The sequence below is a fragment of the Polyodon spathula genome, chromosome 13, assembly GCF_017654505.1.
Source record: "Polyodon spathula isolate WHYD16114869_AA chromosome 13, ASM1765450v1, whole genome shotgun sequence".
Taxonomy (NCBI): Eukaryota; Metazoa; Chordata; class Actinopteri; order Acipenseriformes; family Polyodontidae; genus Polyodon; species Polyodon spathula.
In genome coordinates, this window is record NC_054546.1 from 41933582 (window position 1) to 41960754 (window position 27173).

At 40.8% G+C, this 27173-nt stretch overlaps 1 protein-coding gene across 2 annotated transcripts; it reads right to left on the bottom strand.

Annotated features, from left to right (window-relative positions):
• Positions 1-592: 592 nt before the first annotated feature.
• LOC121325788 (core-binding factor subunit beta-like) lies at positions 593-26779 on the bottom strand. 2 transcript variants are annotated; one of them, XM_041268802.1, is made up of 7 exons: positions 26256-26779; positions 25451-25537; positions 22573-22689; positions 8078-8194; positions 6610-6705; positions 5873-5922; positions 593-2826 (listed from the first exon to the last, which is right to left on the bottom strand). In XM_041268802.1, exons 1-7 carry the CDS (start codon positions 26331-26333, stop codon positions 2748-2750), a joined length of 624 nt encoding a protein of 207 aa, XP_041124736.1. In that variant the 5' UTR covers positions 26334-26779; the 3' UTR covers positions 593-2747. The 2 variants fall into 2 exon arrangements, with proteins under 2 accessions (XP_041124736.1, XP_041124737.1); XM_041268803.1 differs by lacking the exon at positions 5873-5922 and having other exon boundaries at positions 26256-26776.
• Between the last annotated feature and the right edge of the window lie 394 nt (positions 26780-27173).

The following is a 27173-nucleotide window of genomic DNA, read 5'->3' on the forward strand; positions in this document are numbered from 1 at the left end:
CACTGTATGTATTATGCATTGTTTTTACTGTATATCATGTATTATGCATTTCTCTTTATTTAAAGTATTATGGATTTTCTTGTTGTTTCTGCATCTTGTAAAGCGCTTTGGGATGGTGGTCCGCTATGAAAGGCGCTATATAAAGATTGATTGATTGATTACTGTGTTGTTTATATTGTTAACAGGGTTTTTTCTTCAATTGAGATTATAAAAGATTCTAACTAGGGTGATATCAAGATTAGTATCATTGTTTCACATTAAATTTGATCGTTTTTCTTTTGCCTGGGAGCGGTGGGAACCAATGGTGTAGTCCTCACTGAAGGTAGCGGAACTGCACTAAAATATTGATTTTCTTAAACATAAAATTCACATTTTATTTATACACTAAACGTCTAGTAACACATATAATAGGCAATGCATGTATCTCATTTCTACAAGTATTTCCACAAAGTGTCTTTCTCCTTCATGTCAGAATGCTTTACGTGTGTGTGCCAGGGACAGAACGATGACGTCTGAGCTGCCTATAGAAACGGCACGGGGACAGCGACTGGACTCCTCCCCCAACTCAGACACAACAAATACACACCAGATATTGGTTTGGTAAAAGTTTATTAAGACAAGTGAAACAAAAACTTAAAAACACTTTAGATGTAACAGAAAAAAAGGTAGCAAAAGCAATATTTTGTAACTTAAGGCAACTGCGGTAAAAAAAAAAAAAAAAAAAAAAAAAGCAACTGTTTAATGCAGAAATAATTATAATTAAAAAAAAAAACCTCAATACGCCTCCAATTCCATCAATAACTTAAAATAATTACTTTAAAAGAAAAAAAAAATAACAGGTAGTCTCGTGCTAACCAGTAGACAGTAAAGCTGGTCTTAACATCAGCATTAAAAGATGCTATCAGTCCAGCACTGGCATACCAGAACATGCTCAAGAGGTCAATATAATGAAAACAAAATTCAATACGATTTGGGTAACCGTTTGAACGCACATGTCATTGCCATACATAAACCATATTTATAACCGTTGGCAAGTCAATGATGAACCTCAAATGTGCCACAATTACAGTATTTAATCTCTACAGTATTTTATTACAGATGCATTATTACGATTACATTTTGTTATGGATGGAGTTGCAAGTGCAGAAGCAGATTACAGACGGTTTGATTTATTTCACAACCCATTCATGAACTTGTATGTAACGTAGCTACAGAAAAGAAGTACCCCTGGGGTGAACGTACCGAAGCGTGCAGTCTCTGGGACTGTGGGAGAGGGAAGCAGGGTTATGTGATCAGTGAACTTGGATCAGGATTGGGATGAAAGCGGATTTCTACATAACCCAAGAGAGGTATAGAGAGTGTATGTGAAAAGAAATCCAACTAAAACAATGGACTCATCGTTATTTCTAATAGAATAAAACCACCCATAACTGTATGAATTTAGAAATACTAAAAGCAACTTTATAAATTCAATGAGAAATGTTTTGACAAAATCTTTTTCAATTTCGTCAAAACGCTACACTAAAGTTTTGATGCAGTAAACAGTAGAAGGCTTATTAAAAATTCCCTTTTAAACGTCAATGATTACCTAATGCTCCCTGGCGCTTTGTATTAAAACATTCTACTACGTGTTGAGCAGGCCCTGTCAGACACAGTGAAGTTCTGAAGTGTTGAGCAGGCCCTGTCAGACACAGTGAAGTTCTCAAGTGTTGAGCAGGCCCTGTCAGACACAGTGAAGTTCTCAAGAGTTGAGCACACCCTGTCAGACACAGTGAAGTTCTGAAGTGTTGAGCAGGCCCTGTCAGACACAGTGAAGTTCTCAAGTGTTGAGCAGGCCCTGTCAGACACAGTGAAGTTCTGAAGTGTTGAGCATGCCCTGTCAGACACAGTGAAGTTCTCAAGTGTTGAGCACGCCCTGTCAGACACAGTGAAGTTCTGAAGTGTTGAGCAGGCCCTGTCAGACACAGTGAAGTTCAAGTGTTGAGCACACCCTGTCAGACACAGTGAAGTTCTGAAGTGTTGAGCACACCCTGTCAGACACAGTGAAGTTCTGAAGTGTTGAGCAGGCCCTGTCAGACACAGTGAAGTTCTGAAGTGTTGAGCACACCCTGTCAGACACAGTGAAGTTCTGAAGTGTTGAGCACGCCCTGTCAGACGCAGTGACTTGTTTTTGGCTTTGTGCTGCTGGGATCACTTTTAAAAACAAGTCTTTTGGACATGTTTTTAAAAATGAGAAGAGTTGGAAAACCAAGGCTGAGAAATAACCTGAACAGAAATCCAAAGCACAGAATCACAAAGATAACCAACAAAGCAATGCATAGGAAAGCAACGGCTCCCCAAGATTTAGAGAAACATACAACTCATGTCATTAATTCAGGACAGCATTTGACCTGTATATAAAAAAAACAAGAAAAAAACAAGAAAAAAACAAAACAAAAGTAAACGTCCTGACCTGGAAACTTTTTTTTTTTTTTAATTACAAACAGTGCCAATTTAAAAAAAAAAAAAATTAAATAAGCTTGCATAGGAAACAAAACTGACATGCAGAGGTGCTACTAGGTACATGCACGCGGTCGGCAATGTGGGTACTGTAACACAAACATAGTGCAAAACCCTGGCAGAAGGAGAGACACTCCCCCTGCCACAGGCCAGGAGAAGGGCTAGTGGAATCCCTCCAGCCCTCTCTCAACTTTGGTCCTCTGTAAACATCTACGCACACAGCCCCACACCCCACAGCCCCACCGCTCTCAGCAGCGATCAGCGAAGTTTGAGGTCGTCTCCGCTTCCCATGTTGGATCCAGGACTCGGGTCCTGCTGTCGCCTTGCCTGCGAACACACAAAATACAGTACTGCTTAGATTTATAACAGAAAAACATCAAGGTATCTTTTATTGACGGAAAGAAAGTACTAAAAGGTTTTATTTTTTTAGTGCCTTTTAGTACCATCCCTCTATGTTTATATAATAAATCTGAATTAGAAACATGGGATTGCATTCTGTTAGATCGCAGCCACTGGAATCTCATAAAACTGTTGATTCATGAAGTCTCAGAACAGTAAAATAACAGCAACAGTGCAGAACCAGTGCTAGACACTAGAGGGCACTGTTGGATCGTGGAAATGGAACGCACAGGTACAGCGCCCTATCACTTGTGTGAAAATATGGTAGAGGAGCTGGACCACGTGTGACTGTTTAATTAAATGTATTTATCTTAAACTATATAAAAAAAAAAAAAAAAAAAAAAAAAAAAAATTAAAGGATGCTACTACAAGAATCTTACATTGAAACTGGTCTAGATAAAGAAAAGTTGTTGTCAGAATGTGTTTTGTTGATACAGGTTAAATAAAGCAAATGAAACAAGGATCAACACAATTGAGTTTTATATATATATCTAGCTATAGTTATAGCTGTATCTACGGCTCACACAACTCAGCGGCTGCAATACTGATTGAAGTTGCTGATCAGTAACCCTGTTTGCATGACACTGTACACCTCCAAATAGCAAACCAAGATCTGCAAGAGGTTAACCTCGGATTGAGATTCAAGTGACAATTCTGAAAGAACCCCCCTCCCCCCACCTCAAGCAGAGTTAAAACTCCCCTTGGTGTAGCCCACATGTGTCCAGTCCCAGTCCTGGAGGGCCATTCCACTCCAGGTTTAACAGGTACAATTAGATAATGAACTATATCAGGGTGGCTGGAGTGTTAATTGGTTCAGTTAAGAAACAGGGTTGGAACAAAGACCAGGACTGAAAGGGACAACTTTGGCCATCCCTGGCACAGCATTAGGAACTGGCTCATAAACTGAATACATCACAGGACCCCTCCACACAAACTGCCTTGCAGGGACCCCGATGGTAGAGGTCACTGGACAGCAGTGTGGATCACATCCCGACACAACCCGACAGACATCCGACACGCAGGAGATCCGAGTGGCGCAATTCCAGCATCCTGGGCAATCAATAGAGGCCAGATCAGGTCTGACAGATGGGGGAACGTAATCAAAAAGATCAAGCCTAATTATATATTAATACCAGGTACACTGTAAGCAGTGGTGTGCCTCGGTTTTAGCTTTGCCCAGCAGCTCATCTTCAATAAGGCATTTTTTCTGTTTGCGGATTCATTAAGTCGAGTGGAACTCAGTTATCTTTATATTTTGGTTCTTCATCGCAGAAAGGAATACCAGTTTATTTTATTGTACTATTTCACCTTTTTAATAATGCTTTTTTGTACATAGGAGTCTAAGTAAACAGATAATTAAAATAATTAAAAACACACACTATTGTAATATAATATAATGTAACAGCAGACCCCGATATCAATGTGATACGGTCATGTGAAATTTCTTTGCATCAGATAGTTTGGTTTGAATCACATGGTTTGTATTAGTCAGAAGTAACATCACATTGATATTTACAATGTTTCAGTGAGGTAAACAGCCTGAAGAGATTTATACCGTGGTTAATCGAAGAGAAAAAAAGCCAGCCTAACTCTCTCAGAACAATAGGACATTATTGTGGAGCTGAATTCCTCTTGTGAGCTGCTCAACAGCATATCACATTTCCTTGAGTTAGTGTGTGTGTGGATTTGAGAAGCAGGCTGTGGCCAGCACTATAACACTGGATTAGAGCTTAACCCTTTCAGTCCTGGGGGGACCTTGGGGTCCCATTTTATCTTGGTGCCGTTTAGAAGTACTGACTGGACTTTACTAAAATTCTAGCATTTCATTTCACTTTCTTCAGCTCGACAAATTCAGGACTAAAAAGGGGCAGAAAGATACAGAATTAATTTGGTTGCACAGAGAATGAACTGCTCCCAGTTTGGGTCTACCTCAGCCTAACCCATTCACATACATGGTCTAGTAAAACGCCAGGGCGCAATACTAACTCAGTGCTAAAGTGCTTTTGAAAATGTTCAAAAGAAGCTGGAATAGAGTTTGTTTGTTCTTTTTAAAATAATACAACCGACTGTTAAAGTAAAAGCGTTCGTGGTTTGGGAGAAAATGTGGGAGCAATCAAGTTAAAAAGAAGAAAATTATACTTCGAGAGAGAGAGAGAAAGAGAGTTGAAAAAACTATTTTATGAAATTCATGTGTTGCCAAGCTGTTGACAAATTTCCCAGCTACCGTTGCAGGAGCCTCCCGGTGGGGGGTGGGGGGTTCTTTGAGGTCGTTTTTTGCTGTGAATCTGGTCTCCATTTAAAGTCAATTTGCATATATACAGCTCTTTTAAACATATTCAAAACACGCTCAGGGCACTGCTGAAAATCAACTTCAGCTCTCGGGAAGGGCTGGCTGATCTGCTCCAGCTGTGTGGAGAGGATGAAATGTACAGTGCATTGATCTGCAAGGAGGGGGCCCTGCTGGGCTTCACATTACAACTGAGGGGCGCAAATTTGCAGGAATTCCAACAGAATTCCATAGGATTGACATCGGAACAGCTTATGTTTTCTAGTTATTACGCATTTCCATTTTTTGGTTTTTTTAAACTGCCTCTGATTCATCATGAATCCAAGCGGAACGTCATAGCATCAGTAACCAGCTATTGCAGTGGAATTTAACATCATTTTCAGTATTTGCAAATGATCTAGTATTTATTTGGAATGTGTGTGCTGTAAATTACTTTGCACCGCCAGGGACATTTTTCTTTTTGTTTCCGATTCAAATAATGAGTAATAAACACATTCCTACAGTCTAGGTTTTACACAGTAATACAGAGCAGGAGCTATCTGCAGTCTGAAAACTGCAGTGTGAATTCTCAGCAGGGTGCTGAATATTCTCAAGGTCAGTGTCCTGAGCATTCCAAATCGGATTAGGCTGGAGGCTGAGCCGAGCTCCAGCTACGCAGGTAAAATATTTAAAAATCAGGAGACCAACCCTGATCCTTGAGAGCCATCAACAGTCCAGGTTTTTGATCCAACCAGGTCCTAAAAAGACAGAATTGTATTTTTAAAAACGAGTATCGTAGCCCGGGTGTGCAGAATAATGAATTGCCACAGACTAAAGATCTAAAGACTTAGTGTCCGGGCAGCGGCTAGTGTTCACCGCAAAGCACAGCAGGGAGTAAAATGCAGACTTATGACCTGGTTGGAATTTTAAAAAAATATATAATTGACGGCATCCATTTATTTGTAACCCACAACGCTCTTGTATAATTGCAAGGTATTTCAGTCTGCTGTTCATGCCTTTCAGACTTTGTTCATGCTTAAATCTGAATTGAGAAAGAGGAACAGGATATACACAAAGACATACTACTGGAGGGGTGAAGAATCTCTCAAACACAGTTTCACTGAAGTGGATTGAAACGGTACAAAACATTCCCATTCACGTAACACTTCCAGCAGCAGAAAGGACACTTAAAGTCTCTCAAATAAAGTCTCTCATATAAATTAAAACTTAAATGCTATGGTGAGTCTCTTCATAAACGCTATGGCGAGTCTCTTCATAAACGCTACGGCTAGCACCATGATTATTGCAACACCGACAAAGCCACTAACCAAAAGGTTTGCCTGCTTGAGTCCTCAAAGTTTTACCTTGCGGCTGAATTCTCTGATAAAAATGGAAGATATTGTCAGCATGCCGTCTGTGTTTCTCCATGAAGAGCCTGCCCTTACCTCCAAGTCCTCCCGATGAGACCGGTCTCTGTCATCAAAGTCTCGAGTCCTTCTCCTCTGCTCGTCGAAGGCCTGCTGCACTACAGTATCCTCTTGCTGTTCAGACACAAGGGGCAGAGCACGTTGCTTTAGTTCTGTGTGAAGAACTCCAAAACACTCCAAAACATCCGAAATCTTTACTGAACACATTTCAATTTCTTAAAAAAAGAAGATACATTTACTTGTTTTTACAAAATGCATCCTGCATATTGTGTTTAAGAAAAGTGTCTTGATTTTGACTAGCTACTCCAGTTGATTATTTATTTCTTTTTTTAAATCGTAGGTTTAACCCCATTATCAGAGCCCATTAGTACACTGGTTCACTGTTATTCATTTTAGGTTTTTTGTTTTTTTTTATAGCACTTTCCAATGGAAACAAACTCTTCATTGTCTGTGGTGGAAAAAGCAGTTCACCAACAAGCGGGGGCTAGTTTCACAAAGCAGTTCTAGGTAGCAGTCTTTTGGATTTGATCATAAGATACTGTTTTTTGAAACGGGTACAAATAAGATAGCAATCTGCTAAGTGCTAGCAGTGCTTTGTGAAACTGGCCCCTGATCTTCAATGTTTTAAGAGGCATCGCTTAGTCACAGCGTACAAACTGCCTGCAGCACACCCTCCCACTGTGCAGATGCTAGGAGCTGAAGGCACTGCTCTTAAGAGTCCCAGATTCTTCAAGCTCCCCCCACAGCAGCTAATCTTGAGGTTAGAAGTTGAGAAATAAGGGGTGGAGAGGGGTTCTTACAAATTTTCCTTGAGAACGAAGGATTACCACAGTAAATGCATGTTAGTTTTTCATTTATTTATTTAACGGGGGCGAAAAGGTTTACACATGAGTTTTCAATTACATGGAAAGACACACTAAACTACACAAAAATGCATCACACCACATTAAAGATGCATTTTTGTATTCCAGAGGTTCACTATAACCGAGACACAATGCAGCCACTGTTACTGGTGCATAGCCTTTTTAATGAAGCACACAGTAAAAAGCGTATTTTAAAGTCCTAAAAGCAGAATGGGTGTATTTTACTCTACACTTGCCAACACACATGTTAAACAGATTGTGATCTTCAATAGCAGAATGTCCTGACCAAGTTTTATCACAAAGTTTCTTCTCTAGATGAGTCCGAGACATCCATCCCACCTTTATATTCCCTCACTCTCAATAACTAAAGAATGTCCGTAGCATTTTGCAAGTGTTCGGTGGAAGCTCTAATCAAGCTGAGAGTGCTTTTCTCGTGCACTCTCTGGGTCTGTTGAAAGAGTGCAAGAGAAAGTACACTCTCAACTTGATTAGTCATTAAATCTATCTAATAAACAGATGAAAAACTGATATTAACATATTGTATTTTTAATAGAACGTGCTGTTGTTTAAACATTTCAAATTCTTTCTCAATATCGAATGCTTTCTCTGTAGTATCATCTTACCTGTGCTCTTTCTTCATCAAACTCCAGGACGCCCATACCATCCAGTCTCTGCAGGTCGATCCAGCCCTTCCAGAACACACAGACCCCGTTCAGGATCATGGGGGCGTTGAGGTGAACCTGCAACACACACCAACACCAAACATGCCGTCCATGAACCAGCCAGCGATCGAGACGCCACGTTTAAAAACCAAACAAAATAAACTTAGCGCAGTTTAGAGTTCCTTTAAGACTTCAACTTAATTTCACAATCTTCAGCGCCGACAAAAAAAATCAGCACTGAATGGGTTAAAGGGAAAACATTGTAACCTTTTGTGCCCAGTGTCCAATATATTCATCTTTGAGAAAATAAACATTCAATAGGGACGGGAACATGCCCAGGAGAGTAAAGGGTTAACGAGGACCCCACCCTCAACCCTCCCACCCAGCTCCAACAACTGAAACCAAGGAAGGGCATCCCCAGTCATTACATTTCTTTCACTTAACCCACACAACGGCTAAATCTGAACAGCGACTCTAATTAGTACAAAAGATGAACTTCTTAAAACACTGAAGTGGATAATTGGCAACAGAAGGAGCCTATAAACACTGGAAATATTCATGGAAAGATATACATTTCAGCACAGAATTATAATTGCAGGGCATTCCTCACTTAAACACCAAACAGCAGACTCGTTTCCACTCGGAATGCAAGAGTTTTCCAAGTACTAATCCAATGCAAGCTCTTCTTGATGTTGGGTTTTATTTCATGTTTACTATTGGCTTTATATAAAAGAAGTAAAAAATGTGTCAAACATGAAGTGATGTGGAAAATGTGGATTCCTGTAGTAACCTAACTCAGAGCAAGAGACCAGAGGGCACAGATATGGACAAATACCCAACTGTTATTCCAGTAGAAGGGGTAAGCAGTAATACAGTCCACTTTGGAGCACATTTTACTGCCACACCATGCATTATTATACTGCATATATTTGCCCCTCCCCCCTACATTCAATTGTAAGTCTGTGAGTATTTCTAATGAGTTTATTAAACAGCTGATAATAAAACATCAACAGCAGCAGCAGCTAATGCATGTTTTCTAGCTTGGCAAGGAAGGAGCCACTAAATAATACATAGGAGTTGAATTCCAAAAGTAAAAAAAAAACACCCAACACACTGCCCTTGGCTTGCTTTGTGTAACTGCTATTTGCATCCAACTGAAACCTCAGCAACATCAAGGCCCCCAGCTGGTGCGCGTGGGAGTTCTATGCACAAACGTAAGGATGTCAATCAAAACCAAAGCTCAAGCTGGAACACAACGTCGTTTGAATATTGAAGTAGTTGTTGCAGGCCTGTCTGTGGTGATTCTGGTGCTGGCTGTGCTGGAAGGTGGAGTCGTCCTGGACTGCATTCCTCATTGGGTTACACAGCACACACTGGCTGGCCCAGGCACAGGCCACACTGCAGACGCCAAGGAGACCTTCTGAGAAAGGGGGAAAAAACCTTCCCACAGTAAAAGCATGTAGCCAAGCATGGCAAACTATAGGTAAGCATTGTAAAGTTTACGGAGCTATGGACAGAGGAAAGCATATTAAACTGGGCAAATTATGCATCGTATAACTATGGGAAAAGCATGGGAAAACTGCAAAATTCCTGTGGCAATTTACTGTGGTAAACTTTTAAAAATGGGGGCGGTGCGCTTCTTTCCAGTTAAAGCAGATCACTATTTTTCAACACGAAGGGACCGCCATTTAAAAACAAGAAATAAAATGATTTGAACAGTAGCAAACCAGCAAACCCCTCCGCAAGAACACAAGACAAGTTTGAGAAGGAGAAGAGGCCACTCAGCAGTCATGGGTTGTCCCATTCTTAGCACAACATTTCCCCCTACCTCGGGGATCACAATGAGAATTTCCCAGCAGCATCCAGGTTGTTTCTTGCTAGTTTTATTCCGCTTTATTATGGTATTTCCCTCTCTGGAAATATGAACTTGCATTTGCTTCAAAATTGGCAGTTTCAAAACCACGCATCTGCTCATGAACTCCAAAATACAGTGTTTCAGTTCAGTTCAGGACTGGCCATTCCTGCGCAAGCGGGTTTACAGCCTTAATCTGAAAGAGTGACGAACCGCACTGGTCTACATACCAGACGATTTGAAAGGACCTTTCTTTGCCTTCCATTTTTACCTGAAGGAGAGCCTTTCGTAGCCTCAAAAGATGTGTATGTATTTTAATACATATTTTAGCGGATCCTATTAAAGGAATGACCTTGTTCATACAGCCTCATCCTTCCCTGTGCACCCAAATTACAATCTAAAATACTTTCCAAGCATTTATAGAAACCAAATTAAAACAGAAGCAACATGTGCTGTGAGTAAGGCTACGATTTTGGCATGGTAATTTTTACTACATTTCACAGACGAAGTGCAGCAAAAAAACAAGAATTCACAGAAAGGCCACCAGATAATGTATTTCTAGCTACACCAACATACACAAGCGCTTTTAATAGTGCACCAAAGCCAATAATATGAAGACTATTGCTTTTCACTGCTGGCATGTTTAAATGTTACTTCAGAGTACAAAACTTTCCCGTGTAATTTACATTCTTGCGTAAAGAACCTAAATGATCTCTCTGAATAACGTTTGAAATTCTCCCGTTCAGGTTCTCGGTTGGTTCAGAGGACGGATGCACCAATGACGTTGCTTTAGATTTTTCTACTATTCTTGTATAGCGGTACAAACTCAGCACATCTACTTACATGTATTAAATTTTCGTGAATCAGTCTGGATTTAAAAGTATGAACAGCAGGTGCAACTGTGCAGTCAAAAGGGCTGAAACAAACAGCATGTTTATATTGTAAAGAAAGCCTCCAAGTCTGTAAACGTCTGTTCTCCGATGCATTTGTTCTTCTGTCATTACAGGAAACAGCCCACTCCCAATTTTTTGTGCATTTTAGTCATCACATGCTTGCTTCCATCTCATTCGCTGCCATACATAGCTGCACGTAACTCAAAATCATTGCCCAAGCTGCGAGTCAGAGGCAGTATACAGCTGTGAGTCAGAGGCAGTACAGACCTGAGTCAGAGGCAGTATAAAGAGCTGAGAGTCAGTGGCTGTATACACAGCTGTGAGTCAGAGGCAGTATAAAGAGCTGAGAGTCAGTGGCTGTATACACAGCTGTGAGTCAGAGGCAGTATAAAGAGCTGAGAGTCAGTGGCTGTATACACAGCTGTGAGTCAGAGGCAGTATAAAGAGCTGAGAGTCAGTGGCTGTATACACAGCTGTGAGTCAGAGGCAGTATAAAGAGCTGAGAGTCAGTGGCTGTATACACAGCTGTGAGTCAGAGGCAGTGAGCTGAGAGTCAGTGGCTGTATACACAGCTGTGAGTCAGAGGAAGAATAAAGAGCTGAGAGTCAGTGGCTGTATACACAGCTGTGAGTCAGAGGCAGAATAAAGAGCTGAGAGTCAGTGGCTGTATACACAGCTGTGAGTCAGAGGCAGTATAAAGAGCTGAGAGTCAGTGGCTGTATACACAGCTGTGAGTCAGAGGCAGTATAAAGAGCTGAGAGTCAGTGGCTGTATACACAGCTGTGAGTCAGAGGCAGTATAAAGAGCTGAGAGTCAGTGGCTGTATACACAGCTGTGAGTCAGAGGCAGTATAAAGAGCTGAGAGTCAGTGGCTGTATACACAGCTGTGAGTCAGAGGCAGTATAAAGAGCTGAGAGTCAGTGGCTGTATACACAGCTGTGAGTCAGAGGCAGTATAAAGAGCTAAAGAGCTGAGAGAGGCAGTGGCTGTATACACAGCTGTGAGTCAGAGGCTAAAGAGCTGAGAGTCAGTGGCTGTATACACAGCTGTGAGTCAGAGGCAGAATAAAGAGCTGAGAGTCAGTGGCTGTATACACAGCTGTGAGTCAGAGGCAGTATAAAGAGCTGAGAGTCAGTGGCTGTATACACAGCTGTGAGTCAGAGGCAGTATAAAGAGCTGAGAGTCAGTGGCTGTATACACAGCTGTGAGTCAGAGGCAGAATATAAAGAGCTGTGAGTCAGAGGCAGTATAAAGAGCTGAGAGTCAGTGGCTGTATACACAGCTGTGAGTCAGAGGCAGAATAAAGAGTTCCTTTTTGGACAGCACCATCTGGAAAAGGCAATGGCCCTCACTGATCAACCCAGTTCTTCGTGTTTTATTACAATTACATCACAATTGGATCTTTCAGATTTCAGGTTATTTAAAAAAAAAAGCTATTAAAAGAATATTCTCTCTGTGTTCAGATTGGCCTAGCTCCTGTTTAGAATGACCACGATTCCAGACAACCAGATGTTTATTAAAAAAAAAAAAAAAAAAAAAAAAAACACAACCTGTTAGTGTTTCGATCTTCTCCTCAGGGCAAGGTGCCATTCACAACAAGCCTCCTTCCCACAACGCCCCTCTGGTAGACACACATCCCTGCTAGAACAGGCTCTGGTGCCAGTATGTGGGATCTGGAGACGAATTCGGAGGGGACAGCAAAACAGAGAAGAGGCGATATACGACATCAGCTGCTGGAAAGGTTCCTTGGATCGAGGCCTCTTCTCTCCCTGGCAGAAATGGGAGGGATCATTTTTGCCTGCTCAGCGAGACTCTTGTGGGATAACCACATTTTAGGAGATTTTAGAGAAGAGATTGCTGTTCTGTAGCGGGGAGATAGCAAGAGACACTGGGACTATTCAACAAAGTCTTCGATTTCTCCTTCGTCCCCACCCACCATCTCCCCAGTATTACTCTGTGATTAGAGACCGACTTGCAGAGACACTGAAAGCGGTATCTGTTTATCGAGAGAAAGCCTGGCATTCATGTCTCACAGCGCAGGGAAGGCCCTACTCAAGACAGGCTCTGCTGCAGCTACTCTACACCTCCTGGACAGCAGCCAAGACCTCCAGGATGTCAGCTGGGCAGCCAAGGTGCCCAATTACAGAATACTAGCACCCCAAAAAGCTGCCAATATTACAGTGAAATGTAATCTGCAGCCTCCTCTGCTTCACTGTGTAAAGGGGCTGACACATCAGTTAAAAAATGCAACGCAGCGTTTTTTTGTTTAACAGTAGTTCATGATTACAAGCTTTGGTTTTTGTGATTTATAAGAGGTTAAAGGGAACATACCAGAGGAAAAAAACTGCAGTTTACTGCAAAGTTTGTCATGTGTAATAAACTGCCAAGTTTGTTACATTGTATAATGATTTTACATCTGAGAAAAGGAGAAACGTGCGCAAAACAAAAGTAAGCTTTTATACCGATAAATATTTCCTTACAATCATTAACAACTAATTATTTCGCACAGTGTGGGCAGACGTAAAAACCCAGATTTTGGTTCGAGCTGCACATGATGACATCTCTTAGAACAACAACAACCCTAACCCAACACAAACTTAAAGTAACTGTCCACAATGTTTACAAGCCAGGCTAGCAAAACTTTGGTGCCAGTGCAAAGACTACAGTAACGCAGAGTCTGCAAGTTCAGTGATCTCCAGCCATCACTGTGCCTGGAACGGTTCTGTCTTTTTTTTTTTTTTTAATTGGGTTTTTGCATCTCGTGCGTAGAAAGCTGTGGTTGTGAAAGTGATCTTATTTTATACAGCAGGCCATTTCAATGTGGTTATTTTCACAAGACATTCGTGCTCAGCCACATGTGTGTGTAGCACAACATGCTGGCAGCAGCTTTAACGAGATTCAAACTGAAGCCAACATCTGCCACTGCAGCGATTTCACAAGAGCTGCTGACAGGATGGGCTTGGGCTTTTAAGAGAAAAACTAAATAAAAAAAACTAAAATAAATAAATAAATAAATAAATAAAATAAATCATGTGTTTTGTATTTAGAATTTAAAAAATGACAGAGAGAAACTGTGTCAGTTTCACTTCAATAAGTAATAGAGAAGAAGTGGAAATGGCACAACGGGTACAACTCTGGGTATAAAAAAGGTTTCACTCGGCTCTTTGTTCTTTTGACACTCATGGTACAGAGATCACTTGAGTTATATCAGAATGCAGGGATGGGAATAAGGCTCCCATTGCATAGCAGTTTGATCTATTGCTGGTTTTACTAGTTGTCTAATAATAACGACACAGCTGAGCTTGATACACTGTGGCTAATCAATCTCGTAATAGCGCTGTCCACTGGAGACACCTGGCTAGCTAACACTTGTTAACCACAGTCTCGTCTTACTTTACCGATAACAGTGTTCATCAGTTTGTAAAAAGCCGATTTGCAGCTCCTTTATCATTTTGGAGAATAATCATTATATTCGTTCTGGAGACACGGTGGTTGGGCACTTCCTTGTTGCAGTTTTAAAAACTGCAGTAAAATAGCTAAAGGAGCTGCACAGTACATCACAGTGCCTGGGTATAAATAGACACTGGAATAATACGATCCCTGCAGGACGTGACAGGAATGCAGGCAAGACTCAACTCGGCTGGAACTGAGTTGGCTAGACTCTCTATTGTAATACCACCCTGCTTTATTTATTGATCCAGGGCTTGTCAAATAAATTGCACTAAGGATGGGTTTTCAAGATGAATGTGTTTCGATTGTTTTACCCTGGGGGAAAAAAAAATAAAAACATACAAGTGGATCTGTTACTACTGTACTCAAAATAAAAAGAAATACATTCTTTCTGAGTGACTCTCACTGCACAGCTCCTGTTGAAAGGGTGTGCTGTGTGAGCCTCCCTGTTGAATGACCAAGCTCCTAATAACCTGGTGACCAGTTTCACTAAGGAGGTTATACACAGCAGTCTGCTAAATCTAATTCACTTCCATAAAAAAAGAATTAAGAAAATAACTAATTTCTCCTTTAAGACTTGCAGATTTCTACTAAAGTTTGGCAGTGCTTTGTGAAACTGCTCCCAGAACCCTGGCCCTGGATAAACTCAGCTCATTCAATTCAAGCAGCTGTAAAACTGCAGTAGAGTGCACTAAAGATAAATCAACAGGGTACATCATTTAACTGTAATGAAACATTAATATACAAAGAAAGCAGATATCCTAACTAACCTGGATAAATGTTAAACAGGTCTACATATTCAATGACATTCAAGACATGTGCCCTCATAAAACATACTTGGTTCCAAAAATATCAAACATAAATATTTGTATTATCATGCAGTGCCAATTAAGGATTTGCACACTGGTTTATTTGACATTCCTTTAACTGGACTTGGTGTCTTTTTTCATTGCGCTCGTGTATTTATTTATTTAATTTCTTTATTACACCAGGCATCAGACAGGAGTCCCATTTAAAACGTTCATAGCTTTGGTCTTCCGGTGCTAGACCAGTCAGAGCAGCACAAACATCAGCTGATTGATTGCTTGCTTTACTTCCGCAAGCCCCACAAGTCTGTACTGTGGTATTGACACTGGAAAACATTGCAGAACAAGGTGATCATTCCAGCTCAGCTGCTCCCAGTGAGGCTCCACGCTTACACAGCGCAGCCTGCGGGTTCAGAGCAGCACGCCGGGCACAGAACTGGCTATGCTGGTACAATTTCCTGCATCTGCGTAAAAGAGGGAGCTTTTAACTCAAGCAGGAAGGAAAATACAGAAACCGTTACACCACAGGCTTCGTTCTCCTCCGTGAAAGCAGTCTCGCTCCCCTCCCTCCCACAAGCCCTGAGTTCACAGAATGCACACCTACTCTTCAACTTGAACTGTTATTGGTAGTGATTACATAGGTATGATACAATGGCAACGCTGGATCCTGATGTGGACATGCTATAACGCAACCCTGCAGCTCTTTGGCAAGGTGGGTTGATAATGTTACACTCTACTGTATGACAACATGGTGAACTACTGCATCTGTCCAACACTGCCCCGCCAAATGCTCCGAATCCAGACCTGCACCTCTAAGCAGACATGCACCAGTTAAGCAATTATTGATCACCATGGATTTCAATTTGCAGGCCTCAAATAAACATGTATTGATCGAGTGTACAAAACAAGCACACACATTACTACTGTATGTATAATATTATGCAAGTGTATGTTTTAATTCTTAATTCTTTAAGGCTTTTGCAAGTCCACACATTTGTGCTTCTTGATGCATCGATTATTGCTTAAATTCGATTAGGAAACTTGAAGACAATTGCAAGACATTTTGAGAAATGTAGCTACTTTCTCATCCTCATGCATATCCTTGGCAGCTAAGGTGACAATTATAGCAGCACCAGTTGTGATGCAGACACCATATCAGGGATTGGGGTGCCTGAAACCACCAAAAACTGACTTTACACTCTACTGTCAACGCTCCAAGTGAAGACACAGATTTGAAAAGCTGCCCGTTTTGCTCTGTTCTGCTCTGCAGTGTCACTGGAAGAAGCCTGGGGCTGGGTCACACGTGCCGGTCAGCTTCCTTGTGTATCTATTAGTGATCCTGAGAGACTGAGCTATTCAGTGACTCTCTTCACTCACTAACCTCTCATGGCTTTCACTTCTGGAGGTGAAACTGGTTCTTAACTCTTTGGAAAAAAGCTAAAATCACAATAATTAAGGTAGCATACCATTTTTAAATGTACCGCTACAGTATATATTAAAAAAAGTCCCATAAAGACTCAACGTTGGAAAGGATGCACAGATGAAAAAGTACAATTTTGTTATCTAAATAAATAGCACTATTACTGCTCTGAAAAGCTGTTGTTTCTCTTTTAATAAAAGGAAAGCAGAGCCAGTAGACAGTGCTTCTGCAAGCTTCCCTTTATTATATCAACGCAGTGCTGGGACTTCAATAAGCTCTTGATGACTTTGGTTTGTAGACTCAGTCTGACAGCCAACAGTTGGCGAACAACAGAAAATGAATTGAAACGGACACCTACTGAAGGACGTCAAAAGGGTAAGAGGACCAAGAGGGCTTCTAAAGTGCAAACATGTGAAACTTTTTGTTAAAAGAATATTAAAGCTATATCGTGTGTCCTTCTTTGTCACTGTTCTGAAGATCTGGTATGACTTGTAAAATGTAAAATAACGACTGACCCATAAAGGTGGTCCACTTACTTTAAAAACCTGTCACAGCATCACTACAATCAGCATTAGTGAATGAAACGGTCCTCATCAAGGCGCTCGCTGTTACTGAATCAGTGAATAAATCACTGCTAAATTAGCATCATGCCAAATGAATATGTCGACAAGGGTGCCAGTAGCACGGAGCACACACAGCAGTGGGATGAATTCTTCCACCCTGCTTCAATGGGTCAGCAGATCAATCTTAGTGGTGAGGATGATTAATACGTTATCATCGTCATGCGATCTACTGTTTTAGGCACAGCTGGTCAATGAAGGTATTGTAGTGCAACTGCAAAGCACCTTTGTTCTTTAGAAAACAACTGAATGAACGTTAGAAAATCCATTGGGTTTGGCGGTGCTGCTCATGTTGTTCATATCCTCAGAGGCTCTCTCTCTGCATGAGTTTGGCAAAAGCAAAGTGTAACTGGACCTTTTCATTTCCTCTGTGTGAAACCTCTTGTAAAGGGATCCGCTGCATCAGCCTCCCACGCGCTCGTGAATCAGCAGACTGTGACACCAGACACCACAATCCCCACGGCGACAGACACAGGACCCCCTCATACGAGACAACATGTTCCTAAAGCAATGCTGTGCTCCACCACATTCCAGCACCACTGGATCAGCACTGACTCATCTGCCCTGACTGAGCACTGTGAATATGCCCATTCTTCCACACACACACACACACACACACACACACACACACACACACACACACACACACACACACACACACGCTCCTGTGTGCCTGCTACGATGACTCCAGCTATCCCTGACCATGCTTCTGTCACCTTTCCCTGAATTAGCAGCCGTGCACAATGCAATCCACACACTGGTCAGCAGAACGCATGTACGAGGGGGTGGGGGGAGTGTTCAACGATCCAGCAAGCATTGGGAACCCCCCCCCGTCAGCTTAAAATAGGCTAAACGCTCCAGAAGGTTTACAATTTCCTGTTTGCCGACTCCTACTGGATGGGAATTGTTTGGATCAAAGGAATTTACACAGAGTTTTAAATAGAGAGTGATTCACCTATGCAATTAACCTGTTTATTCTACTGCTGGCTTCCCATGTATCTGAACTGTATCACTCGGGAATCATGGACCTTTCTTTCTCCCATCCAAACCAGGGACACCTTGCCATTTCTCTCATGATCACACTCTACTACTGCTCTCCTAGACTGCTGGCAACAGGCAACAGAAAGCAACAGAGTCAGCAAGTCTAATCGCAGTCCTCTGAACAGCAGGAAATATCAGCACCCTAATCAGCCTAAAGACACAGGAAAGATATTTAAAGCTGTTTAAAAGGATCACAAAAAAAAATTGACTGTACGCCTTTAAATGTATAAAAAAATGATTAAAGTACAGCTTTAATTCCCTCCAATAGTATAAATGTACTTCTCCTACATGTTACTGAATATGTGGAGTAGAAAAAAACACTTTTGAAAAAGTATATTTTTAAGTGGACGCACAGCCCTTTTTAAAAATTATTCTTTACAATCAAAATATACTTAAGACTTAATTATTAAAAAAAATAAAAAAAACCCTTAGATAGCCATTCATACTCGGCATGTATATTGTACAGAATACAGAGATGCTAGACATTCCACAGTACCAGTGTCACGTAATCTTAAAGCATTCTAGAAGCTTCGTGATATCTATTCTCTACAATAACTAAGGCTTTTGCTTAAGCTTCTTCTGCAAATCCCAAACTATCAGATCTCTCACTTATTTTTCTGTGTTAAACCCAAACCTACAGTTCGGGAATCAGGATTTAAAAAGAAATAAACACATACCAATCCTCCTGTTCCAAGAATGTTATAGTTATGCTGTTTATATGATCCTGCACACCAGGGAGGGCTTTCCAAGCTTTTTACTGCAAAACTAAAACATACTTTCAAGTTACAAAACAACTTCACTGCACTTAACAGGCAGCTTCCACAGGCCCACTAATTACCTTGAGACTGCCCTACCTGCGATAACACTATGCAGTCCAACACATTAGTAAATATACTGTAGACTGGACTAGCCTATTGCCAGCCTGAACCAGCCTAAGGACGGCTGCAGGGGGACTCTTAGTTATGGGAAGCGTTTGCAACACTAAAGCTTTGTCTGGTGTCTAGTTCTGAAGTTCTTTTTTCAGGAAAAGAGTCTGCTTGCAGGTACAAGATATCTATTACTCGAGCTGGGCTGTTTTGTTGCAACATTAAAAATACTGTAGTTGTTTCAGAAGCAAATGGGGGGGGGGGGGGGGCTTTGCAGTTCAATGCAAGCCTTGATTTCAGTGTGTTAAAAACGGCAGACCTTGAAAGCACAGTGAATGTGTCATTGATTGATTAAAGATGATACCTCTGTGGGTGATGACAGGAGATCTATCAAATAAAAATCAGGCGGATTGCACAGTAAGATTTGTTTTTTACTTTTAACAAGATAAACAGCTGCCTTTGGCTTATTGTCTTTCTTTCCTGGTAATTACAGCACAGGTGAACGCAAACAGACTTATTTAATCTTAGGGCAGCTCTCAATCCTGGCTGCTATTGTCCATGCTGCTGCAGAGCACCTGGCGTGACACAAAGGAACCGAAGCGTCTCGTGAGCGGAGCACAGCCCTGTAATCAACCATCAACACATCACTCGCTTCGTTTGCCTGATGATAAAGGTGGCTGGCGGTAATCGAGAACACCATGAAATGAATGTTCTAGGTAGACATTACAATGCTAAGACACTTCTGTTTCTAGACTGTAAAGCCTCAGTAACAGGATACTGATCTTGTAACAAAACCAGCTAATGATCAACGGCTTCAATGCTTTAGTAGCGATACAGACTCAGCAACTTGGACTTTTTTTTATTATTTATATTTTTGGTTAGTACAAAATTGATTGCACAATTTCTGTCTGCACAAGGCCAAAGCCCCGACTTCAATGAATACAATGAAACAGCACACTAGAAATCACTTCCCATTCAGTTTGTAGTTTTATAGCCCGGAGGTGGACTGCACTAGTTAAACAGAAACCGGTTCTCAGCTGAGAGTTTAACAGAGATTCTGTGCGGTTGAGAGGAGACACTGAAAATGCCATGCAAATCAAACATTTAGGAGGCAGAATAAAAGCCTTAGCTTGACTCAAACAGAATAATTCAGTCCTCAATTATTTTTGTTGAGCTGAAGGATGCAAAATTAAGATAGATCATTCAAAAAGGCTCTTAAATTGAATTGCTATGGGTGACATTCTTAACAACCAATGAGTGCTTTTGGTACATTTTTATGACTGTTTAAATGCTATGCAGGTGTCAGCGTTTAAACCACATCCACATATTATATATTATTGTATTATATTATTATTTTATATTACATTATGGTGGATACTGACAGCACTGGTTAGTATTTTCTAAGCAATAAACCATAAATAAGCAAAAAAAATTAACTACAAAGTAAAAAAAAAAAAAAAAGAAACACGCACACCAAAGCATATATTGACATTAGTGCGGTCACGCGATTGAAATTTTTGATTGATTAATTTATGGGCATTAGTTGATTAAGTGATAGATTAGTCCATGCATATTTTTAATAAAGGCAACGATCTTATAGGAACTGTCCTGCATGTAATACAAAAAATCAATAGAATCTTAATGGTATTATGAAGTAATTTCTGAATGTTTTCATTTCAAATGGTGAAGCACTGAACGTGTTTTTGTGGTTCGGCACCTTTGTTTGGCATAATTATTTACACACCACGGTTCTTGCGCCCGTTTCCTCAAAATACTTCCAAAGTAGCTTCTTATTAAAAATATATAACAATGTCACAGAAAACACTTAACATAAAGATTAACTTTCGAACCGGGTCGGACGCCACACCACGCCTACTGCAGCTGCACCAATGAAGCGCCAGATTGACCGAGAATAAAACCCGCCCCATTGTCAACCTTTCAATGGCTATGTGTAAACTGGTCTGCACAAAACACAGGGGAATATTTATGTTCCGTGTATGTAAATGGATGCTGTGTTTCAATGGGTCATGTTACTTTAGCAGGTATATACTGTAGAACATTTTACTCATTATCCAGCACATTCCAGCACCACTCTCATTCTCCCCTATGGGGAACACAGAAACTGCTGCCTTGAACAGTAATGCTAGCAATGAGTCCTCCACCTGCACTTCATCCTGGATATTGATGTGGCTGTTCGGGGCTTTATCATTATGAAATTTCATTCATTTTCTCTGCTATACGGATATATATATATATAATATACAAGTGTGATATATGTTCGGGTGATGCACTGAATAGAAAACGTTGTTCTTATATAGACACAATGCCAAAGGTTCGCTCTCAATATGATAAGTATTCAAATCAGCTGGAGAATTCCCCGTTAGTGTTCCTTTAAATGCACCAGTTAATCCATGGACTGCGTTATAATCTGACATTTTACAATAGCAATCGTCTAAATAATGAATAGGCTGAGATAACCGGTTAGCTTCAGGGCAAAGGTCCATTGATTCATTCTTCAATCCTCCTCCTCTTCAGAGCATTTTAACAAGCCACACTCTGGAAACCTTGGCCACGTTCTGCTGCTTTCCTGCAGTCAGCTACAACCCCGCTATAAAAGAAACTTCCAAGAAGCCCTGCTTGTCTGCTGAAGCATCGGACACATTCATGAACACAACATCGCACTGGATGCTGTAGAAAGACCTTTACCAGCTACTGGAAGCCTGAACACCACACATGGTTTTGCACTGGCGTGTGCAGACACTCAGAATCGCCTTTATCAACAGGTATTGAGAAAAACAATTCATTGATGCCTCGATTTCAAAACAAGAAAAGCTGTTCTTCCCTCACCTTTACAACTACCAATCAAAAGTCCGTTTGGCCTCGGTACGACAGCAAGGCAGACCCCCGGACTGTGCCTAAGTGCAGTGCCATTGACTACTCAATTGGTTTGAAATCAGCACATCAATGAATTGATTTTTTAATACTTCTTACAGTCAATTATGAGTCTGACTCTCTGCACACCTTAGATTTAAACATTACTGAAAGAGTTCCCTAAATTGTCAACAAGCATACACTTTGGGGATTGATACAATACATACAAAAAATGTGTTGATTTTTTTTTTTTAAATGTAATTTGTTAAGCATTATTTTTAAAGATTACACTTAAAATGTAAAGGGGGGGGGGGGGGGGTATGAATACCAATTGCATTTCTAAAATGAATAAAAATATATATATATATATATATATATATATATATATATATATATATATATATATATATATATATATATATATATATATATATATATATATATATATATATATAATAGTAACAAAATGAAACACCGCAGTGGTTTAATTCTCATTTGGTAACTTTATTGTGCATCTTTTTTTTTTCTTTTTGGAAAATACTCCGCTAATGACAATTTAGGGAGTACAGTGATTTTAGAATCTAGCCCAGGGGATATTGGGTAACATTTATTTATTTAAAAAAAAAGGGATTTTTACCTTGCTGGTCTCCCTCTCGAAATCCACATATTCTCTGGTTGGTGTTTGCCTCTGCTCCCCGTGCAAGTTTGCAGGAAAAAACTGCAAAGACAGATTGGTTCCTGTCGCCACAAAAGCCTTTTAGAAAAATCAATACAAACAGGATCAGGAGCTGGGCTTTACATAAATTATGCAGTCAGTATTCATTCATTTTTTACATCAGTGTGTGAGCCCTGAGCCTGGCAGCATTAGGCAGACCAAAAAACAAATATAAAATACACAAAGTCATCATTTTTATTTCAAGTATTAAGTTACAAACATCTGATTCTAGTTTACCAACTCTCGCAAATTGGCTGTGTGGGACACACGATACTGCATCAAAAATCTAGATTTTATTTTAAATGAGTCCTTCTGCTGACATTAATAACAGCAATATGAAACCCTGGCTGGAACATCTGCAGAAAACGGTAATGTTCTTTACAAGTACCCCTTTTTATACGCACACAGCCAGGACTGGGCTGCTCTCTGTTCTTACCGGAGTGCTTCAGAACAAAGTGGTCTTTGGGTTATCTGGGTTGCAATGTCAGTGAGGCAGCGATGCACGGGGAACGATTACTTATTATATGATTGGCTGTGAGCTGTTCTGTAGGAGTATCTTTCTCCCCCTAAGACTATATGAAGGAATACCAACTAAGTAAACAGAGGTTACATGTCTGTATTTATTGTTGAGTTAGCCAGGATTATATAAAGATACGACAAGCAAGGTGTGTCACTTTGTAGCCTGCAACGCAGACACTTTGTAGGCAATATATCTACAGCAACCTCAATTCTATACTGGAGATGACATGAAACACTGCAAATAAAAATAATTCAAACACAAAAAATGTGTAATGTTTTGGAGCATTTTTAACTGGCATCTGTCTGTTCTTTTAACTGTCTACTGAACTATATTGTTAGGATAACTTACTCTAATTTTGTTAACTGCAAAAGTTATGTCTAAATATAATGTGGCAAATGACAAATCCAGCTTGTGTTCTGATTTTTTCAAAGACTTGTACAAGTTTTGATTGGGCTTTTCTTCCTCTACAAGTGTAAAATCCACATCCTGCACAGATCTGTGTTTTTTTTTTTTTTTTTTTATTTATATATAGCGATTCTTCTGCAGATGCATAAGGCTGGTTTGTTACCTTGGACGTCTCATGCATATATAGGACTATTACAAATCAGCTTGCTACTGAAGCCTTACTATATTTTCAATCTAACAGAGAGAGGGATGATCCACCAAGTGATTTGATACAACTTGCCAAAATGACCCTGTGTAAAAAGAATTTTCTATTTGAACAGAATTACTATCTACAAATTCAAGGTACAGCTATGGGGTCAACTATGGCTCCTAATTACGCAAATTTGTTTATGGACACGTTTGAAAATGTCTAGGTATGGAACAACCACCCTTTTAAACAATAAGTATTATTTTGGAGACGCGTTGGGGACCCTGTCCTCTTTTGAAGTGGCACAGAAACAAATTTGGATTATTTTGTGGAGTTTCTTAACAGGTGTATTGAGAGTTTAAAATGTACTGTAACAAAAAGCAAGGCAACTTCGTTTCTTGGATGTAACTGTTTAAACAGGATGGTAAAATACGTACTACCTTATTCAAGAAACCTACAGACAGAAACTCATCACTGCTTGCCAACAACCGTCATCCGGTTCCACTCAAAACAGGTCTGCTGTTAAGTCAATTATACCGGGTGTGGAGAATTTGTGACACGGAAGAGGATTTTGAAAGGAATGCCAATGAGATGATACAAAGTTTTCGTGATCGTGGTTATCCTGAAAAGTGGTTACAATCAGCTTTACTGAAAGTTAAAGAGGACATAAATTATCTTTTAAAACCAAAAGAGGCGCGGCTGAAAAGTCATCAGACTGAAGTATTGGTGTCTACACAGCGCCTATGGGGCGTGCATTGAGCAGCGCGGTTCCTAACACCGCTGAATTCTGATCAGAGAGTTTGCCGTACTTCAGATATTCAAATCTTTTTGTTTCCAGTGTACTCTCTGGTCTCTCAAGCGCACAGCATGGCTAGGACTGCACTAGCCACGGTCATGTTGCTTTTTAAACAGCACTGCCCCTGCGTAGATCTGTTTTTGGTGAGACCTCAATAATGCAACACGGTTCTGTTCTGTTGATGGAGCCGATATATACTAGGCCTACTTCTCTGAAGCAATTTCGGGTAGATGTACTGCACTAGTGGCAGACAGTTTATGCACTGTTCCGCAGAAAAATCTTGAGAGAGTTTGACATCCAGATATCTAAAAGGATATTCTACCCCTACTTTGAACCCTTGAATAAAACGTGTACAGGAACAGACCTCTGGTTATCCCCTTAGGATACACAAGACATTGATTGTTCAAATGGGTTCTTCTTAAAATACATTTGAGAGGGACTTGACTTTCACCAGAAAGGGATTAATTAATCTGGGGTGAAGTCCGATTAAATGTTGGTGTCATACTGAACAAAGCACATACAATTAACACAGATCTGTGTCAACATACATCCACAAAACCTGTGTGTATATATAGTGTTGTACTAGTAACGGCTATTTAGTTTACCACTGTGCTGTACGACACGCACTCCTATCTATCTCTCTTTAAAAGCAATACGAAGATCTAACTATGAGCCGTGTTCACGCTAATAGTATTCAATATTGCGAGCACCCCTTTTGTTACAAGATTGTAGGAAGTTACTTCACTATAGAAACACTACAGGATGAAAACGGCATTCTCTAGTTCCGGGTGCTGTTGGTGGTCTACTCATCAAAAGCTGGGAAACCAAAGCATGAATTCAGCAGGTCACACCAGTGACAAACGCGTTTGAAGAGCGGTTAGTGAATACTTACTATCTCTGACCGTCCTTCGCGACAAGCATTCTGAAACCTAGCTTGCCTCTCTTCGTGTGGGCGATCTCTGAATCCCGTATATTTGATCTGGAATAATAATAATAATAATGCAAACATGTATACACAGTATGGTGTTTGAAAAATGAATGGACTATTTCGTGAAAAGAATATATTGGCATCATCTGTCAGGTCTGCTCTTGAGTAATGGTGCTTGCCGTCAGCTTCACCTCAGATTCACGCACACACATTGCAACTTTTCAGACTTATTCTTAAACAGCGTTTCACAAATCAGTCAAGACTAAGTTGTGCTTAAACATACACCGACATATATAACACACACACACATATATAAAACGTTATTGTCCATGCATGATTTAACCACCAGGACATTTCCAACACCTGTGCAATCAACGGGTTAAGCGTTTAATACCCCGAGGTATGGGTTAGGAAGCAGTGACTAGTGCGCTGTACTTTGCAGAGAGAGTTACACCATTACAATAAACTGCAAATAAATGTATGTCAACGATCCCCTATTCTCAGAAAAAAAGCAGGCTGCATTCTTCTGCATAGTAGTACAGAACTCGGAACAGAACAGGAAGTTCACTGGTAACAAGAAAGCAGCGACCATCAAAGCATGCCTTTGAATGCAACCCCCGAGAACTATCGTGTTCCCTTCCTTCTCGTAAACACTTTGTCTCTACCCTACCCCACGAAACCAGCGGAATACCTTGCTTGCGTGGTAACCCCCGCATCTCATCCAACTCGCCCCGCTTCCCGATCGAGACGCCAGCAGTACTTTGCTCACCTCACACTCTCTGCTCAGTTTCCTGAAGAACTCCTCGTTCTCAAATTTGCTTCTTTGATCGGGGACGACCCGTGGCATCTTTTGTAACCCTTCTTCCGTCTTCTTTAAGAAAAAGCAACAGCACTCCCAATCGAGGACTCGGTCAGCCTTTTCCTCGCTCTCCCCTCCGGTTTTGCGCAGGTATTCGCTAGTGTGTGCGTGTGACTGAGGATGAGTGAACTGCACGGCAATACAGTCCAGCCCTGCTAGTGATCCGGCTGTATATTCGCTAAGGCTCCCAATCCTTTCCCCCTCCAAATCGTTTAGTAATACGTCACTCTTCGGTCTCCACGTGAATCTGTTTCCTTCCTTCACTCGGCTTCCCCAGATTTCAACGTGTCTTCCCGTCTACCCAGCGAGCTGCTCTGGTTTTTTAAGTCTCTCGTCGGCAAAAAAAAAAAGTGAACTCGAACTTACTTCCTGGCTCCTCCAGTCTAACTCCCAGCTTCAACTGCATGCACCCCCCCCATTCACAACTCGCAGCACGACCTACACACTGCGCAGAAGTGGTGGAGAGGGACCAGTAGAGAACAATGCGCACGCGCGCCTTGAAAGAGAGCTAATTAGCTCTGGAATCCATTCATAACAACACGTTCTGTTCGTACAGACTACGCGTTTTGTTTTAATGGAGTCGTTTTGGTCTTGTAGTTGCAGCCTGTACAATACCCATATGCGTATTACATACCCCAACTGAGGGAGACTCGGCTTGATAACTTCTGCATTAAATCGGGAAGGTATCAAAAAGTAATTTACAATAAAGGGAGACATGTATTTGCACCTGTTTGCTACTGTCCCATCATTCTAGTGTTTAAAACATTTCTACATAACCCTGTATTTGATTTCCTAAAGATCATTAAAAATACATGAGCTTTAAATATA

Excerpts from the sequence above, each read along its gene's own strand:
- LOC121325788 (XM_041268802.1), bottom strand. The coding sequence starts at position 26,333 with ATGCCACGGGTCGTCCCCGATCAAAGAAGCAAATTTGAGAACGAGGAG. Across the intron at positions 8,195-22,572 it reads TCGAGAGGGAGACCAGCAAG|GTTCACCTCAACGCCCCCAT; the intron begins GTAAAAATCCCT and ends TGTGTGTTGCAG. Across the intron at positions 2,827-5,872 it reads GATGGCTCTCAAGGATCAGG|GCAAGGCGACAGCAGGACCC; the intron begins GTTGGTCTCCTG and ends GTGTGTTCGCAG.